The sequence below is a fragment of the Tursiops truncatus genome, chromosome 5, assembly GCF_011762595.2.
Source record: "Tursiops truncatus isolate mTurTru1 chromosome 5, mTurTru1.mat.Y, whole genome shotgun sequence".
Classification (NCBI taxonomy): Eukaryota; Metazoa; Chordata; class Mammalia; order Artiodactyla; family Delphinidae; genus Tursiops; species Tursiops truncatus.
Genome location: NC_047038.1, coordinates 33,072,275 through 33,090,659, shown reverse-complemented (window position 1 = coordinate 33,090,659; position 18,385 = coordinate 33,072,275). Strand labels below are relative to the sequence as shown.

The following is an 18,385-nucleotide window of genomic DNA, read 5'->3' as shown; positions in this document are numbered from 1 at the left end:
AACTATGTCACTATATAGTTGTTGAAAATAAGCCATAATAATATTTAGTTAACATTTACTAAGTTTGGCTTTATGCCAGGCACTATGTGCCAAGTGCTTCGTATACATTATATATTTTATCCTTAAAATTACATATATACAAATATCCTTGTTTTACACATTGAAGCTTAGAGATGTGTAGTCATTTGCCTGAAATCAAATACTTTTTTTTTTTTTTTTTTTTGCGGTACGCGGGCTTCTCACTGTTGTGGCCTCTCCCGCTGCGGAGCACAGGCTCCGGACGCGCAGGCTCAGCGGCCATGGCTCATGGGCCCAGCCGCTCTGCGGCATGTGGGATCTTCCCAGACCAGGGCACGAACCTGTGTCCCCTGCATCGGCAGGCGGACTCTCAACCACTGCGCCACCAGGGAAGCCCTCAAATACTATTTTTAAGTTACCCAAGCCAGCATATAATTATCGTTCCAACATTTATGTTGAAAAAAAAAAGAAAATTTTTATTGAATTATTTTAAAGGTTTCTAGATAAATTCACATTATTATAAAATGACATTAATAGTATGAATAGTTCTATTATAATTTCAAAGTACCACATGGAAAAACATTTGATTATATTGTAGAAAATCCTTCCTGGGTGAATTAAGGAGGCCCAGGTGTAGTGAAACCCTGTCTTACTACTCCCTTTTGACCTTTATTCTCTCACTAAGTTATTCTGAATGCTCTAGTATGCATTCTACCCTAGCTAAATAAAAGTAAGAGGAAAAAGCCAATAATGTATGCTTAAAACTATCAACTGGAGAGAATATTATTTTCACTTGAAAATAATTGATGTTTTCCAAGATTAGGAGATTTGGAATACATGTGCAGAATTAAATAAACCGGTAAAATATTAGCAGTGTAAAACTGCTTTTCATTTCTCCCAGTTCTAGAAGATCTCCCTGTAAACATTAAACTTTTAAGCTGTGATCTTAATAAAACGCTGAAACAAACAGTTTGAATTAAAGTACTGAATTCTGTCTTGTTGAAACATAAAATAGGGGTAGATGGAGCTTCATATTACTAAAAGAAGCCTTGAAAGAACTTAAAAATACCTCTGAAAAGTGGTTTGAATATTGGCTGGAATATAAGCCACATCAAAATCCCTCACAAGATTATATTCTTCCATGTTCACTAGGCAGTGAGTATATTTTTAACATTGCTGGAGCAATTTTCTTTACTTCTTTAAAATGTTTTTTGAAACAGAATTATGGGCAAATAATGCTGCTATCTCTCCATTACTTCTGATGATTGTTACTAAAACATCTTTTCAGTTGATTGTTCAACTTAAGAGAAAACCTGAGTGAAAAACATGCCATCTTGCCAAACCATGAGGGGGTGTAATCTCTGGAGATAGACAACCTGGGTATAAATTCTTACTTCCCTTACTCACTATGCGTGTGATGGGCCAGTTTCTTAACTTCTGTATGGCTCGGCTTGATCATCTGTAAACGTGGATATGAATAAAACTTATTGCTTAGGGTATTTATGAGAATTACAAGAGTTAATTCAGATAAAGCATTTTGAAAAGTGTCTGGGACATAGTAAGTTTATAATAAGTACTAGCTTACATTGTTGCCATCTAAAATTTTCTCAGTTTAATCATTAGTGATTGAAGGAGAATAATGCATTTATTCTTTTATGGTTAAAATAAACTTAATTTCTTGGTAGCCTTTCTACAGTCTCAGATAGTAGAGACTTGATAATCATACACACTGAATTTCCTTTTTAAGAAGAGTTCATGTTCTACCATATGACCCAGCAGTTCCACTCCTAGTTATATATCCAAAAAACCAAAAACACTAATTCAAAAAGATACATGCACCCCAGTGTTCATAGCAGCATTGTTTACGATTGCCAAGATATGGAAGCAACTTAAATGTCCATCAACAGATGAATGGATAAAGAAGATGTAGTATATACATACAAACACAGTGGAGTACTGCTCAGCCATAAAAAAGCATGAAATTTTGCCATTTGCAGCAACATGTGTGGACTCAGAGGGTATTATGCTGAGTGAAATAAGTCAGACAGAAAAAGGCAAATACTGTATCACTTATAGGAGGAATCTAAAAATTATAACAACCTAGTGAATATAATAAAAAAGAAGCTGACACAGATTTAGAAAACAAACCAGTGGTTACCACTCAGGAGAGGGGAAGGGGGAGGGGCAATATAGGAGTTGGGGATTAAGAGGTACAAACTCTTGTTTGTACAAGGATATATTGTACATTATGGGGAATATAGGCAATATTTTATAATAACTATAAATGGAGTATAACGTTTAATAATTGTGAATCACTATATTGTACACCTGTAACATAATATTTACAACTATATTTCAATTAAAAAAAATAAAGAGTTCATATTTGTTATTCACAGTTTTCCATTTGTTTGTTGTTTAATATAAACGACATTATTTTCATTTTCTCTCTCAGTAAAACAGATACCATTCCCATCTGGTATTCCACTGCAAGCTGATTCTGCGGTTTCTGAAAATGTGATACAGTCTATACCAATAACAGCCATATCTTCTGGTGCCAAAGAGCAGATAAAAGGAGGAGGAGGAGAAGAAGAAAAGATGAAAGAGAAAATTGAAAAGAAAGGTATTTTTGAACAGTTGAAGTTATTTGGCACTTGACTCGTTTATCACATGTCAGCATTTTTGATAATAATGGTGTCAAGAAGAAAGTTCAGACTTTTATGAACTAAAGTTAGGAACAATAGGATAATGGAACCTGGGCTCTAAAGGATGACAGGATAAGAGTGTGGCATTTGAGGTAGAGGGACCAGCATAACTAAAAAAAAGGAGAGATTAAGTATAGAGGCCCATGTGTAGTTTGGTATGACTGAATTTAGGTGTATATATAGGGGATAGTTTCAGAGAAATCGCAGGTAGAAAGTTAGCTTAGAACCAGTTGTGAAGATACGAAAGGGATATTCCAGTCAAACCAGAATTTCTGAACTAGCATGGGGGTGTTGAAGTTTTAGGAACCCATTAAGATCTGAAGTGCAAAGTATATCACAGTCCACTTAGGCAACTAGAGTAGAAATCTTAGAGTCAAGCTTAACTTGTCCCTGTCCCTCAATTTCATATTTAATTGGCTACCAAAACCTATACAAGCATACCTCAGAGATATTGCAGGTTCAGTTCCAGGCCACTGCAATAAAGCAAATATCACAAGAAAGCAAGTCACAAGAATTTTTTGGTTTCCTAGTACATATGAAAGTTATGTTTATACTATACTGTAGTCTGTTAAATGTTGAATAGCAGTGTGTCTAAAAACAATAGTGTATATAACTTAGTTAAAAATACTTTATTGCTAACACATGCTAACCATCATCTGAACCTTCAGCAAGTCATCCTCTTTTTGCTTGGGGAGAGTCTTTTCTCAATGTTGAGGGCTGCTAACTGATCAGGCTCATGATTTCTGAAGGGTGGGGGCCTGTGGCAGTTTCTTAAAATAAGACAACAGTGAAGTTTGCTGTACTGATTGAATCTTTCTCTCACAAACTATTTCTCTGTAGCACACATGCTGTTTGATAGCATTTTACCCACAGTAGAATTTCTTTCCAAATTGGAGTCAGTCTTCTCAAACCTTGCCATTGCTTTATCAACTAAGTTTATGTAATATTCTAAATCCTCTGTTATCCTCAACAGTCTTCCCAGCATCTTCACCAGGAGTTGATTTCATATCAAGAAACCACTTTCTTTTCTCATCCATTAGAAGCAACTCCTTATCCATTAAAATTTTATCATGAGATTGCAGCAATTTAGTCACATCTTCAAGCTCCACTTCTTATTCTCTTGCTATTTCCACCACATCTGCAGTTCCTTCCTCCACTGAAATCTTGAACCCCACAAGTTATATATGAGGATTAGAATCAGCTTCTTCCAGACTCCTGTTACTGTTGATATTTGACCTCTTTCCATGAATCACAAATATTCTTAATGGCATCTAGAATGGTGAGTCCTTTCCAGAAGGTTTTCAATTTAGTTTGCTTAAATCCATCAGAGGAATCACTATGTATGGCAGCTATAGCTTTAAAAAATATATTTCTTAAAGAATAAGACTTGCAAGTCAAACTTCTTGATCCATGGGCTATGGGCTATCCATATAGCATGGATGTTGTGTTAACAGGTGTGAAAACAACCTTAATCTCATTGTACATCTTTATGAGAGCTCTTGGGTGACCAGGTGCATTGTCAGTGAGCAGTAACATCTTGCAAGGAATCATTCTTGTGAGCTGAAAGTCACAACAGTGGGCTTAAAATATTTTGTAAACCATGTTGTAAACAGACACACTGTCATCCAGGCTTTGTTGTTCCATTTATAGAGCACAAAGAGAATAGATTTAGCATCATTCTTAAAGGCCCTAGGATTTTCAGAATGGTAAGTGAGCATTGGCTTCAACTTCAAGTCACCAGCTACATTGGCCCCTAACAAGGGAGTCAGCTTGTCCTTTGAAGCCAGGCATTGACTTCTCCTCTCTTGCTGTGAAAGTCCTAGATGGCATCTTCCTACAAATAGAAGGCTGTTTCATCTGCATTGAAAATTTGTTGTCTAGTGTGGCCACTTCATTAATTATCTTAGCTAGATCTTCTGGATAACTTGCTGTAGCTTCTACATCAGCACTTGCTGCTTCACCTTGAATTTTTATGTTATGGAGATAACTTCTCTCCTTAAAGCTGATGAACTAAGCACTGCTAGCTTTAAACTTTTCTTTTTGCAGATTTCTCATCTCTCTCAGCCTTTACAGAATTGAAGAGAGGGCTTTGCTCTGGGTTAGGCTTTGGCTTAAGGGAATGTTATGGCTGGTGTGCTCTTCTATCCAGGCCACTAAAACTTCTCCATATTAACAATAAGGCTGTTTTGCTTTCTTATCATTCATGTCTTCACTGGAGTAGCACTTTTAGTTTTCTTCAACTTCTTTGCATTCACAACTTGGCTGTTTGGCAGAAGAGATCCAGCTTTGGGCCTATCTTGGGTTTTGACATGCCTTCCTCACTAAGCTTACTCATTTCTAGCTTTTGAACGTGAAGAATGTGTGACTATTCCTTTCACTTGTACACTTAGAGACCATTGTAGGGTAATTAATTGGCTTAATTTCAATATTGTGTTTCAGGGAGTAGGGAGGCCCGAGGAGAGGGAGAGAGACGGGTTGGCTTGTTGGTGGACAGTCAGAACACACACAACATTTATTAAGTTCAGCATTTTATATGGACATGGCTTGTGGTACCCCCAAACAATTACAGTAGTGACATCAAAGATCACAGCCACAGATCACCATAACAAATATAGTAATAAGGAAAAAGTTTGAAATACTGTGAGGATTACCAAAATGTGATACAAAGACACGAAGTGAGCAAATACTGTTGGAAGAATGGGGCCAAGAAACGCTTGATGCAGGGTTGCCACAAACCTTCAATTTGTAAATAATGCAGTATCTGCAAAGTGCAGTAAAGGGAAGCACAATAAAATCAGGTATGCCTGTAATTCCTACCACCACAACGTATCTGGAGCGCAGCTCTGTTCCTCCGTTTTGTTAGGTGCTACCAGGTAGTTCAGGTTCTCATGATCTCATCTAAATTAATGTTCAAGCCTCGTTTTTTCTAGTCTGTCCTTCCATTTCTGCTAAAGCTATTTTTCTAATCATAAATCTGACTCCTTTTTTTATTTAACTTTCCTTTATTCCTTTCTGGACTTCATTTCCCCAGGTATGTCTAAAAATGTGCTTTTATAATTCATTATACATGCCTCTCATAGTATTTAAACTTAGTTAAAATTTTTTTGGAAAATATAAAATGGCTCAGGGATCTGTGAGCTAACCTAAGCCATTTTAGCACTTCTGAGTTCTTTTAGTAAGCATCAATAGCCTCTGTTAGAAGTAGTTAGTGGCTGTACATCCTCTCCTACATAACTTCACCACTAGGTGGTATGGTTACAAAGAAAGCAGTTCAGACTAATTCTTTCACTTTATGAATTTTATTAAGTAGGCACAGAACAGTCATGCAGCCTGTTCTTATAAGTTTGGTGAAGTCCATCCTCAAAGAGGATGAGTTACAGTGGCTGCAGGGTCAGCCAACCTTCTAGTCAAATGAGACAACAAAGTCTTCCTTTGGAGGAGGAGGGAGCACACAAAACCAAATGGAGATCTAGGTCTAGAATGCCTCTGTTCAATAGAACTTCCTGTTCTGTATAGCTGCATTATCCAACACAGTAGACAATAACCACATGCAGCTATTTGAAATGTGTCTAGTATGACTAAAGAACTGAATTTTTAATTATTTTAAATTTAAATGTTAATAGCTCTGTAGGGTTGGCAACTACTATATTGGACAGTGCTGGATTAGAAGGCTGTTCCATTGGTGTTTGGCTGCTAAGATTGCCAGAGTCCAAAATTCTGCTCACACAAGGGTTATGGCACCCATACAGTCTTTCTATACTGCCACTTATAAGCATCACTCATTTGTTAATGAAACATTTCTAAAATCCCTTAAGATGACTAACAAAGTTCTTGGTATAGATTTTGATATTTGCAATCACCTCTGGAATGTGGATTCCTGATAAAGGTATTTCAAATGCCTAGAGAGTAAAGTTTAAAAATGTATATGAAAATAGCTATATTATGCTGTTATAGTAGTATGTATGTAGTATTTTAAAATAAATGTACAGTTTATCACTCAAAGATAACTACTATTAAGATTTTTGTAGTAATTTTATATATATATTTCTATATCATTTGGGCTTTTACTCTTTAAAAAAATCTTTGCTAATATGTTACATGGAAAATAGTATTTTTTAAAAATTTTCTAATGAAAGTAAAAATTGTCCATTATTTTAAACTAGCTCTACCTTCTTTTTTATAGACTATCTTTGTGTAAATTGTGAATGCTTTTTACACAAAATCATCTATTCCTACTCCAGGCAGAATTATTCTTCTCTGTGCTTCTATATTTCTTTGTGTATGTAATATTTATCACATGTTCACTGTATACATCTGTCTTTCTTAAAAGAGATTTTTAGTGCTTAGCTAGCATGTGCCACTCATCTTACTTTTTTCAGTGCCGTAGATCTGAGTAAATATTTGTTCAAAGATAAAACAAAGAAATAGTTAAGAAACAATGTTTTCGGGCTTCCCTGGTGGCGCAGTGGTTGAGAGTCCGCCTGCCGATGCAGGGGACATGGGTTTGTGACCCGGTCCAGGAAGATCCCACATGCCGCAGAGCGGCTGGGCCCGTGAGCCATGGCCGCTGAGCCTGCGCGTCCGGAGCCTGTGCTCGGCAACGGGAAAGGCCACAACAGTGAGAGGCCCGTACTACAAAAAACAAACAAACAAAAAACAAACAAAACAATGTTTCAAGCCATAATAACTTATCTCTTAAGATTGGGAGGTAAATAAGTTTTTGTTTTGTTTTACATTTTTTTTCTGCCAGAGAGGCTAAATGTAAACTTTAGGAATATGAACTCTATACAGGTTGCATTTTGACTCAATGGCTAAAGTAATCTTATGCTAATAAGAGTTATATTATCAGCATATAAATAAAAGTAGAATTTTATAAACATAATCAGAATAAAATGTGACTCTCTAGAGTCACAGTAAATCTTAAATCTTAAAGGATTTTCTACACTTCTGTTTCAGGGAAAGGCAAATTTTCTCTTTAAAAGGTTATTTGCTGGCCATAAAGTCTCTGTTACAACTACTACACTCTGCCGTAGTACCAAAGTATCCATAGACAACATGTAAATTAATGAACATGATTTTGTTCTAATAAAACTTTTTGACAGGTAGTGGGCTGGATTTGCCCTTGAGCTATAGATTACCAACATCTACTCTGTGTCTTTAACTAGAGATATAGACAGTTAATTCAACAGAGAAATTGCTTAAAAAGGGTTCAAATATTGTGACATGAGTAATTCTTTCCTTTGTTATTTAAATGAAGATAGGAGATAAACACTCATTTTTTTTTTTTTTCTTTTAAGCTCAACAGCATCAATGCTATAGAGATTTTCATAGTGTTTTTTTTTGTTTGTTTGGTTTTTTGGTTTTTTTTTTTCGGTACACGGGCCTCTCACTGTTGTGGCCTCTCCCATTGCGGAGCACAGGCTCCAGACGCGCAGGCTTAGTGGCCATGGCTCACGGGCCCAGCCGCTCCCCAGCATGTGGGATCTTCCCGGACTGGGGCACGAACCCGTGTCCCCTCATCGGCAGGCGGACTCTCAACCACTGCACCACCAGGGAAGCCCTCATAGTGTATTTTTACTTCTGATGTTTATCCATTTATAAATATTTTTAGGAGAGAAGAAGGAGAAAAAACAACAACCAGCAGGAGGAAGTGCTGACTCTAAGCCTATTGATGTATCCCGTCTGGATCTTCGAGTTGGTTGTATCATCACTGCCAGAAAACACCCTGATGCAGATTCTTTGTATGTAGAAGAGGTAGATGTTGGAGAAACAGCCTTAAGAACAGTTGTCAGTGGCCTGGTGAATCATGTTCCTCTTGAACAGGTAATCTGTATAGCTAAAATTATTTCTACATATACATTTCACCTTCATTCCCTCTTTCTTAATGTTTTTTCATTTAATTTTTGTATCATACTGCACAACATGAGCCGGTATTGATTAATTCAGTTGATTGGTTTGAATGTAATGAATTCCACCAAAAAGTGCATAAAACTAGCAAAAACTTGCAAAACATCTGTAAATTACGATCAAATTCAGGAACATAGAAAGAAGAAATGATATGGGTTTTTTTTCTCAATTTTTAAAAATGTTTTTAGTTTGGTATTTAACAACATTGTTCCATCATGGAATTTTATTCCTTGATTTTTAAAATCATTGTTATATAATTCAGAAAGTACCAATCTAAAATTAAGAAAGCAAGTTTTATTTCTTTATAACTCAAGAAATATTTTCATACCTGAAGACGAAAGAGGAGAGGGGATCATGAAGATTGAACTTGCAATTTTTAATGGTATTCCTTTATTCATTAAAAATTTGATGTTTTGGGGCTTCCCTGGTGGCACAGTGGTTGAGAGTCCGCCTGCCGATGCAGGGGACACGGGTTCATGCCCCAGTCTGGGAAGATCCCACATGCTGCGGAGCGGCTGGGCCCGTGAGCCATGGCCGCTGAGCCTGCGTGTCTGGAGCCTGTGCTCCGCAACAGGAGAGGCCACAACAGTGAGAGGCCTGCGTACCGCAAAAAGAAATTGATGTTTTGTATTTATTATTTAGATATTTAAATGTATCTATATTTCCAATGACCATGGAACGAATCAAAGACAGTAATAGTTTTCAATTTGCTCTTTCTAGACATCTTTTGTAGTAATTTGCATCATTTACCTATCTCCTCTGCCCCATAGGGCTTGAGATATTGCAAAGACCATAGACTTCAACATTAAAATAGTTCTGCCTCTCAGTCCTTTGCCAACTTTGTTGCTTATTGGCTTTGTGAACTTGCATAAATTCCTACATTTATTCATTCCTATTTCTAGATGCTAATATTTATTGAGCACCTATACTGTGCCAGGAACTATTCTAGGCAAGTGAATTAAAATAGAAAGATAGATAGATAGATAGATAGATAGATAGATAGATAGATTTGCTTAAAAAAACAAAAAGCCCTGCCTTTGTGAAACTTATATCCCTATGAGGGAGTCAGAAAATCATAATATATAGTGTGTTAAATGGTGATAAATATCAGGAGAAAAATGAAGTAGGGAAAGAATCTAGGAAGTATTGAGACTAGGAAGATGTTGTCATTTATATAAAGTGGCCATGGAAGACCAAAGAAAGTGATATTTAAGTAAAGGTCTAAGAAAATGAAGAAAGCAAGTCATTCTGTCTGGTGGGAGAGCATTTTCAGGCAGCCCTGAGTCAGAAGTATTCCTGGGATGTTCAAAGAACAGCAGGAGGCCAGTGTCACTGTAGCAGACTAAATAAGGGGAAATGTCATGGGAGATGAAATCAGAGATGAAGATGCCAAATGATATAGGGTATTAGAGATCATTGTAAAAACGTGGGCTTTTATTCTGAGTGAGATGAAAGCCATTGGAGGATTTTTGAGCTAAGGGGTAATATGCTCTGTGTCACATATTAGTAGTATCATCCGGTTGCTTTGTGGAGGGGAGAAAGATGGAATTAAGGAGATCAGTGAAGAAATTTCTCTTATCTGTGAAAAAAAGATAGACTTGGCACATGTGTGTGCTTTTTCTTTTTAACATCCGTTTTGTATAGGACCAGGGCTCCTTTATAACTACTTATGAAGTTAGGTTCATAAGGAGCCCTGGAGAAAAGAACCAACTGATCTTGAGCCAGCTCAAATTGGAAAAACTCCTCCTCCTTGGGGCTTCAACGTTTTTGTTCTCATAAGTTACAGACTTTTTCTTCTCTTCCAGAAGCTATCATTCACAGCCATAAGCAAAGCTATTTATGTACACATCTGTATCTAACCCAACAAGTCAGTACTAGTAAGCAGTCTATAAAGTAATAGCACTTAGCTCCCCAAAACTGCATACCAAATTTTGTGCATTTGTTTATTTTTCTAAGGTAAAGGTCCACAGCTCTCATCTGATTCTTAACAGATTGCATCTAGCTAACCCTGTTGTTTTTCTTATACATATTTGCTATAACTTTTCTTTTGAAGTTCCCATATATGTGGCATTTTACAGTTATTTGTTTGAAGACAATAAGAATTCATGAAGACCTCCAAAATGGGGGCCTTTTAAATTTGAGCCTTAGGCTAATTTTTTTTAATCATAGAATTTGGTAGTAAATTTGAAGTTTACAGAAATTTTTATGTACTTCTTTAACAAATTATAGAAATAGCCATAATTGTTCATTGTAGTGTGCACAATGCTTGAATTGTTAAATGATCAGTATTTTTTAACTTAGGAAATGAACCTTGCATAGTATTGGAAATGATCAAACATATAGGAGAAAAAATGTGCATTTATTTTAGTGCTAATGATAAGCTAAATACTTATTTACATGTTGTGATTTAATCCTTGTGACAAGTCTTTAATATCATTTCCCTCCTTTTGTGAGGAAACAGGGAGATCAACTTTATACAGCCTCATTGCTAGTACATGGCAGATTAAATTCAAAACCAAATCTGTTTCACTCAGCCATTTCTTTATTTATATTTAAGTGAAATATTATTGCCTCTGCTGTTTGATCTCTAATGCCTATTATTGCCTCTGCTGTTTGATCTCTAATGCATTGTCAATTTGTAGAATTTTTTTTTCATGTTGATATAAGACTTCTTAACAACATAAAAGATTTTGGACACAGATAAGGATAAAAACAGCCACAAAAATAGGACATTTGATATTTAGCATATTAGGTGTACCTTAATGTATTCTAGATAAGATTATTCTAAATCTCTAGACATCTTTAATCACCAATTTATATTTCACACAGATGCAAAATCGGATGGTGATTTTACTTTGTAACCTGAAACCTGCAAAGATGAGGGGAGTAGTATCTCAGGCAATGGTGATGTGTGCTAGTTCACCAGACAAAGTTGAAATCTTGGCACCTCCTAATGGGTCTGTTCCTGGAGACAGAATTACCTTTGATGCTTTCCCTGGTAAGTATTTGTTAGTCATTATTTAAAATAGTTTGGGAATCATTGTTCTCAAAGCTATGCTTGGAATGTTTAAATTTAAAGTCAATCCTGTAAATGACTTGTAAGACTTTACATTAGATGATCATTATTAGTGATATTATTGAGTTTATTGAGATGGACTCAAGATGGCACAACTGTCTAACTATTCCGTTCCCATGAACACTCAAATTTCATAAAACACCAGAGAGATTTTACCCTAAGTGAAATACTGATTTTGATACCTCCATAGCAGAAGTGTCATAAGAATAGAGAACCAGTTAATGTGCTACAAAATCATTTAAGCTGTAGATTATCTCAGAATGCAACACAGAAAGATGAAGAGATGAAGAGGGAGGGGGAAATGCATAATTCTCCAAGTCGGTCTAGTAATATACTTGCATATGCTTTTACTAGACTTGAGGATTTAGAGGAAAACTCTAAGTAGAAATTCATATTTATTTTAATAATCTAAGAGGAAAGTTCATTTCATATTGCTACTTTTCTGTAGTAAAATGCTCCTGAGATGGATGAAACTTCATAATGCATGAGAACATTTCTTCAAATAGGTCTTTGAAGCAGTAAAGAAAGGATGCTTGGCAGATGTAGAATAAATATTTCTTTCATAAAAGTTGAAGACCTCATAAGAGGAAAAACAGTTAGAAATTAAAAGACTGTATTTACAGAGGATGTTCATTTGCCTAGAGTAAGGAAAAGCAGAAGTAAATTAGGATAACAAGTAGAATTAGGTTTAAAAGTCAAAATTTATTTGGAGATGTATTTATGAAAACAAATGAGTTTTAATGGAATAGCAAGGCTGATAGGATTATTAGGCCTGTTTTTTTAATCCTATGTTAACTGTGTTTGATGATAATATTAAGACACGAAGAATTTTAACATTGGAATGATAAGATTTTTAAAAATGGATGAAAGCATGGGTAATTCCCATGAAACTCAGCTCCCAACTCCTAATAAAAAGTATACTAATCTAAAAAACATGGGGTTGTTTAACAAGTATGTGTGACTTTGAATCCATGTGTATGTCTTGAACCTTGGTAGATTGAAGATCATGATGGTCTGTGCTCTGAGAACTTTTTTTGGTAAAGCAGGTTTTGGGAAAATCCCAGTCTCAGTCATTTCTCAAAGCAGCATAATAGCTTTTGGTTCTAGGAGCACACGATCACCACTCTACTTACCAGGGTATCAGAACACTTCGTCAAACCTCATGCTTTTGGGTAGGCCGTCATGTGTATACCTGACAAACCTGAAATTCTATTTCACCAAATTGGAATGGAATGAAAATAGAAGCAAACTTTTTCTTTTAAGATTCAGCACACATTGAAGAAAAAAAAACAAAAATCTTGGTTTACCCCTTTCAGATTAAAATTTGCCTTCCTTTTTATTTAAATATTTAAGATGAATACATTTTAAGTTTTATTTTTTGATATAAATTGTAGAGTCAGATGTTTAGAACTGGAAGAAATCATCTACTTTAACCCACTATTTTACAAATTTGGAAACTGAGACCCAATAATACTTAAGTTACTTGCTTAAGGTTATACAGAGTTTGTAGAAGGATCAAACACTAGATGTGCCTGAATCTCTAATACTGTCAGCATTTTTGTTGATTGTTGCTTGCTGTGAATTCATATGGGCTATTTCATTAGAAAAGGCTTATAGTTCTTTTATTTCTATGAGAGCTTTCATTCCCTTATCTTATAGAATTAACAGATAAATATTTCAGCACTTGAATCAGTTTAGAGTTAACAGATATTTCAGCACTTGAATCAGTTATTATCTGGATGTTACTGTTAACGTATATTGAAATTTTTTTTTTTAAGTTACTCAGTGATTTAGCATTAGAGATGCTAATAGCCCAGTGTGGATTTCTTGCTTTTACTATATTTTTGAATCTTCCAATCTGTTTGGCTGTTTGTGTGTTTATGTTTACATCATTCCAAAGTCTGATATTTCTTTCATATTCATAGTTTCTCCTTGTGCCTTACCACATGAATATGTAGCTAACATACAAAAAAATTTGTAAAGTGAAAGGGAAAAACCTAACATTAAAGTAGCCTATGAGGTTGTTTGAATTATTCTCTTATAACTTATAAAATGCTTAACCAAACTGAACAGCATCGAATAATTGATAAACTTGGGGACATGAGGTCTGTTAGTACTTATCCTACTTATGCTTCCACATAGCTTACTGCTTCTGTAGGAGTAAATCTAAAAGGAAATAACAGTTAATACTATGTATGCAACAGAGCATTAGTCTTATTTTTTGTTTGTTTGTTTTCCTTTTCCCAGAGAGAGCCATGATTTATCAGTACTGTATTTTTCAGCATATGTTCTACATTTTAAAGCTTAAGGTGTCTGCTGGTACATTTTGATGTTCACTTGATGTGCTCAGTGTCTAGAGATTTACCTTTTATGTTATGTATATTAAGTGTGGTATAGAAATTGCAACTGGGGCTCAAACCTTTGAATTGCTATTTGGCTTTGAATAACTATTTTCTCCAACTACAAAACCATCACTTCCATAGAGTTTAGAAGATGCCAAATAATATTTTTATAACAATGGCTAAAAACTCTCCCCGCTACTTTTTAAAATCTTAAATGTGTGAAGCCATAAATTTTAGTATTTAAATATGGTAACTGGTCCCTAAAGCATCAAGCAACTGAAAACAATATTACGAGATAAAGGCATTGATATCTTTTTTTTTTTTTTAAGAATGCACTGGTTTTGGTCTAATAATAAATGAGAATTTGCATTCAGACTTCTAACTTCTAAGATCATGCTTATTTCTGTTGATATTGAGTCTTATTAGTAAATATGAGTTTATGGTTAATCTCAAAGCATGTATGATATGTGAAGGTTTTTAGCTTATGGACCCACTTATTCTTTAAAAATAAATTGGGTTTTTTTTGGTATTGAGTGATTTGAGTTTTTTATATATTTTGGATATCAGCCCCTTATCAGTAAGTTTGCAAACATCTCTCATTCAGTTGGTTGCCTTTTTGTTTTGTTGATGGTTTACTTTGCTGTGCAAAAACTTTTTAGTTTGATGTAGTCCCATTTGTTTGTCTTTGCTTTTGTTGCCCTTGCCTGAGGACAGACATTCAAAAAACTATTGCTAAGACTGACCTCAAAGAGTTTACTGCCTGTGTTTTCTTCTAGGTGTTTTATGGTTTCAGGACTTACATTTAAGTCTTTAATCCATTTTGAGTTTATTATTGTATATAGTGTAAGAAAGTGGTCAAGTTTGATTCTTTTACATGTAGCTGTCCAGTTTTCCCAACACCATTTATAGAAGAGACTGTCTCTTCCCCATTGTATATTCTTGCCTCTTTTGTTATAGATTAATTGATGCTATGAGTGTCAGTTTATTTCTGGGCTCTCAATTCTTTTCTATTCATCTACGTGTCTGTTTTTGTGGCAGTACCATCCTGTTTTGATTACTACAGCTTTGTAATGTAGTTTCAAGTTCGGTGTATTTTCAGGTGTGACCCCTCCTTGTTCTTTCTCAAAATAGCTTTGGCTATTCGAGGTCTTTTGTGTTTCCATACACATTTTAGGATTATTTGTTCTACTTCTATGAAAAATGCTGCAGGTATTTTGACAGAGATTGCATTGAATCCATAGATTGCTTAGGGTAGTATGGACCTTTTAGCAACATTGATTCTTCCAATCCGTGAGCACAGTATAACTTTCCATTTATTTGTGTCATCTTCAGTTTCTTTCCTCAGTGACAAAGAGTTTTCAGAGTCAGGTGTTTCTACTCCTTGGTTAAATTTAGTCCTAGATATTTTATTCTTTTTGATGCAGTTGTAAATGGGGCAAGGATGTAGAGAAAAGGGAACCTTTCTACACTGTTGGTGGGAATGTAAATTGTTGCAGCCACTATGGAAAACAGTATGGAGGTTCCTCAAAAAACTAAAGGTGGAATTACCATATGGTCCAGAAATTTCACTTCTGGTTATTTATCTGAAAAAAATAAAAACACTAACTTGGAAAACACCGCTGTGTTCATTGTAGCAGTATTTACAATAGCCAAGATATGGAAGCAGCCCAAGTGTCCATCGATAAATAAATGGATAAAGAAGATGTGGTGTCTGTGTGTGGTGTGAGTGTGTGCGCACGTGCGCGTATGCCCACACACACATACACAATGGAATATTACTCAACCATTAAAAAGAATGAAATCTTTGTGGACTTTTAGGGTATTATGCTTATTAGTGAAATAAGTCAGAGAAAGACAAATACCATATGATTTCAATTATATGTGGAATCTGAAACCACAGCAAACAAAACAAAACAGAGATTCATAGATACAGAGAACAAACTGATAGCTGCTAGAGGGGAGGAGGGTGGGGGGACGGATGAAATAGGTGAAGGAGATTAAGAGGTACAAACTTCCGGCTATAAAATAAGTAAGTCATGGGGATGTAATGTATACATAGGGAGTACAGTCAATAATATTGTAACAACTTTGTATGGTGACGGACAGTAAATGATCTTATTGCAGTGGTCATTTCATAATGTATAAAAATATGTAATCACTGTGTTGTACACCTGAAACTAATATACTTTTTTTAAATTAAAAAAAAATCCTGTCTATATTTGATTCTCTTCCTTAAAACCTATTTCAATCAGGCTTCTCTCTCCACTGTTCCACCAGAATTGCTCTGGTCAAGATCACCAATTTACTCCCTGTAGCTAAATCCATGGCTAGTTAGTTCTCAATCCTTTTCTTAATTAACTTTAACTTGGCTTCTGACACCACACTTGCATGGTGGTCCTCATGCTTCATTGGCTGCTCTGCTTATCTCCTTTGCTGATTTCTTCCTCACCTCCCTGACCTCTTAATTGGAGTACCTTCAGACCTTGATCCTTGACCTCTTTCTTCTCTTTTTCCATGCTTGGCCTCTTTTTCTTTCCATGTTCATTCCTTTGGCTATTTTATTCAGTCACTTGTCCAGCTATCTACGAGATTTCTTCACTAACATGTCCCAGGGGAGAAGAATGTATATACCAGTCTTCTCCCTAGATTTCCCTTTTCCATACATCTTCTTCAGAAAATCCTAGTGGCTGTACCTTCTGAACATATCTAGAGTGATTCTCATCATCTCTACCTCTACCACTTTGGTCCTGACACCAACATCTCTTATCCGGGTAACCGCAAAAGTTTTCTAACTGATCACTTTGCTTTTGCCCTTGCCCTTCTTCCATCTGTTTTCAGTTATAGCCTACAGAGTGATGTAGGTCAGATATGTTAGTCCTCTGCAAAAAACTATTAAAAAGCTTTCCATTTGACCCAGAATACAGATACAGGTCCTTACAATGGCCTCTCATTACTTCATTAACCTCATGTACTTCAGCTCCTCCTCAATCACCCTAGTTGAGCCACTGGCTCTTTCTCCAGGTAGCTACACAGCTTGGTCCCTCATCTTATTCATATCTTTCAAATGTCTCCTTACTTGTTTTATTTTTCTCCATAACACTTATCATCAGATATACTGTACATTATATTATCTGCCCACATGGAAATGTAAGCATCATGAAATCAAGATTTTTGTTGTTGTTATTATTCACTACTATATTCCTAGCATCCAGAAAAATGTCAGGCATAGAGTAGGAGGTCAGTAAGTTGGTTAATGAGTAAATAGAAAGAAACATACTAGTAAAACATGTTTTAAAGAACTCCCAAAACTTTCCAGTATTTGAAGAACAGACCTGAGGATCCATCTTCATTATTTCCAAGATCATTCCTATCAAATCAACAAACCACTTTTCTCTGTTGATTAGCTCTGTAAAATTAATTGACCCCTATTTGCAAAGTTATACTTTAGTCTTTGCATCACAAAAGGTGATAGTTACAATTATTATAGTTCAAAAACTCAATTAATGAAACAAAATAATTAAGTTGGTGCTAAGCTTTTCATGGTCCTGACAGATATCCCGGAAGCTGATGATTCTGGAATTTATGTTTATAGCTTTTTGCAGTTTTTAAATGCTGAGATGGTAGTCACAGCTTTTTACATCTGTACAGACTCCTTTCTGAACTAGTTCATGTTGCCTATGTGTTTTGTTTAGATTGAGTTATCTTAAAGTAATCTCTGAATGATTAGTTCTCTTACAATACGTGTAACCATTTCCACATGGTGATTATTGGCATGTGTTTAGCAATTACAGAGACTCTACAGTTTTCAGCTTTAAGAACTTTTATTGATCTCATCACTTTGTTTGGATAGCCATGCCAAAAAAAGAAAGGGGGGGGGGGAATTAGGAAAATAAGATTTAGAAGAAGGATATAACACAGAGGAATGATGAAAGGCTTCTCTGGAAATAGAGTTCATTTTTTAAAATTGTTTAAGATATTAGGTATGCTTTTTTGTGGGAGGTGATTTAAACTTTCCTTTTAAACTTGCTTTATACCTTACCAAATAGTGTATTATTGAGAAACATGAATAAACTACAAGGTTAACACTCCATCCAAGACTTTTCAGCTCTGATTTATATTCAGTGATCATAATTTGGCAAGTTTTAATTACAGTCTCAAAATTTTAGTTGTCTGAATCATTATTTCGTTTACTGACTCGTTAAAGTCTTACAGCCACATTTGGAATGTTCAGGTATTGAGCCTGATGTGTTAAAAATAACAATCAAGAGTTGAAGGTTCTTCTCATAGTTTCTAGTTCATTTTTAGTTAAAATCTTTATCCCTTGAAAATTATTACAGTCT

General features: G+C 35.4%; 1 protein-coding gene across 2 annotated transcripts in view; it reads left to right on the top strand.

Annotated features, from left to right (window-relative positions):
- AIMP1 (aminoacyl tRNA synthetase complex interacting multifunctional protein 1) overlaps positions 1 to 18,385 on the top strand; it is a 168,117-nt gene that overhangs the window by 18,428 nt on the left and 131,304 nt on the right. For both annotated transcript variants that reach the window (XM_073805005.1, XM_033856796.2), the window contains exons 4-6: positions 2,471 to 2,638; positions 8,332 to 8,543; positions 11,457 to 11,625. In XM_073805005.1, coding sequence (XP_073661106.1) covers positions 2,471 to 2,638; positions 8,332 to 8,543; positions 11,457 to 11,625 — 549 coding nt within the window. The remainder of the gene's footprint in view (positions 1 to 2,470; positions 2,639 to 8,331; positions 8,544 to 11,456; positions 11,626 to 18,385) is intronic.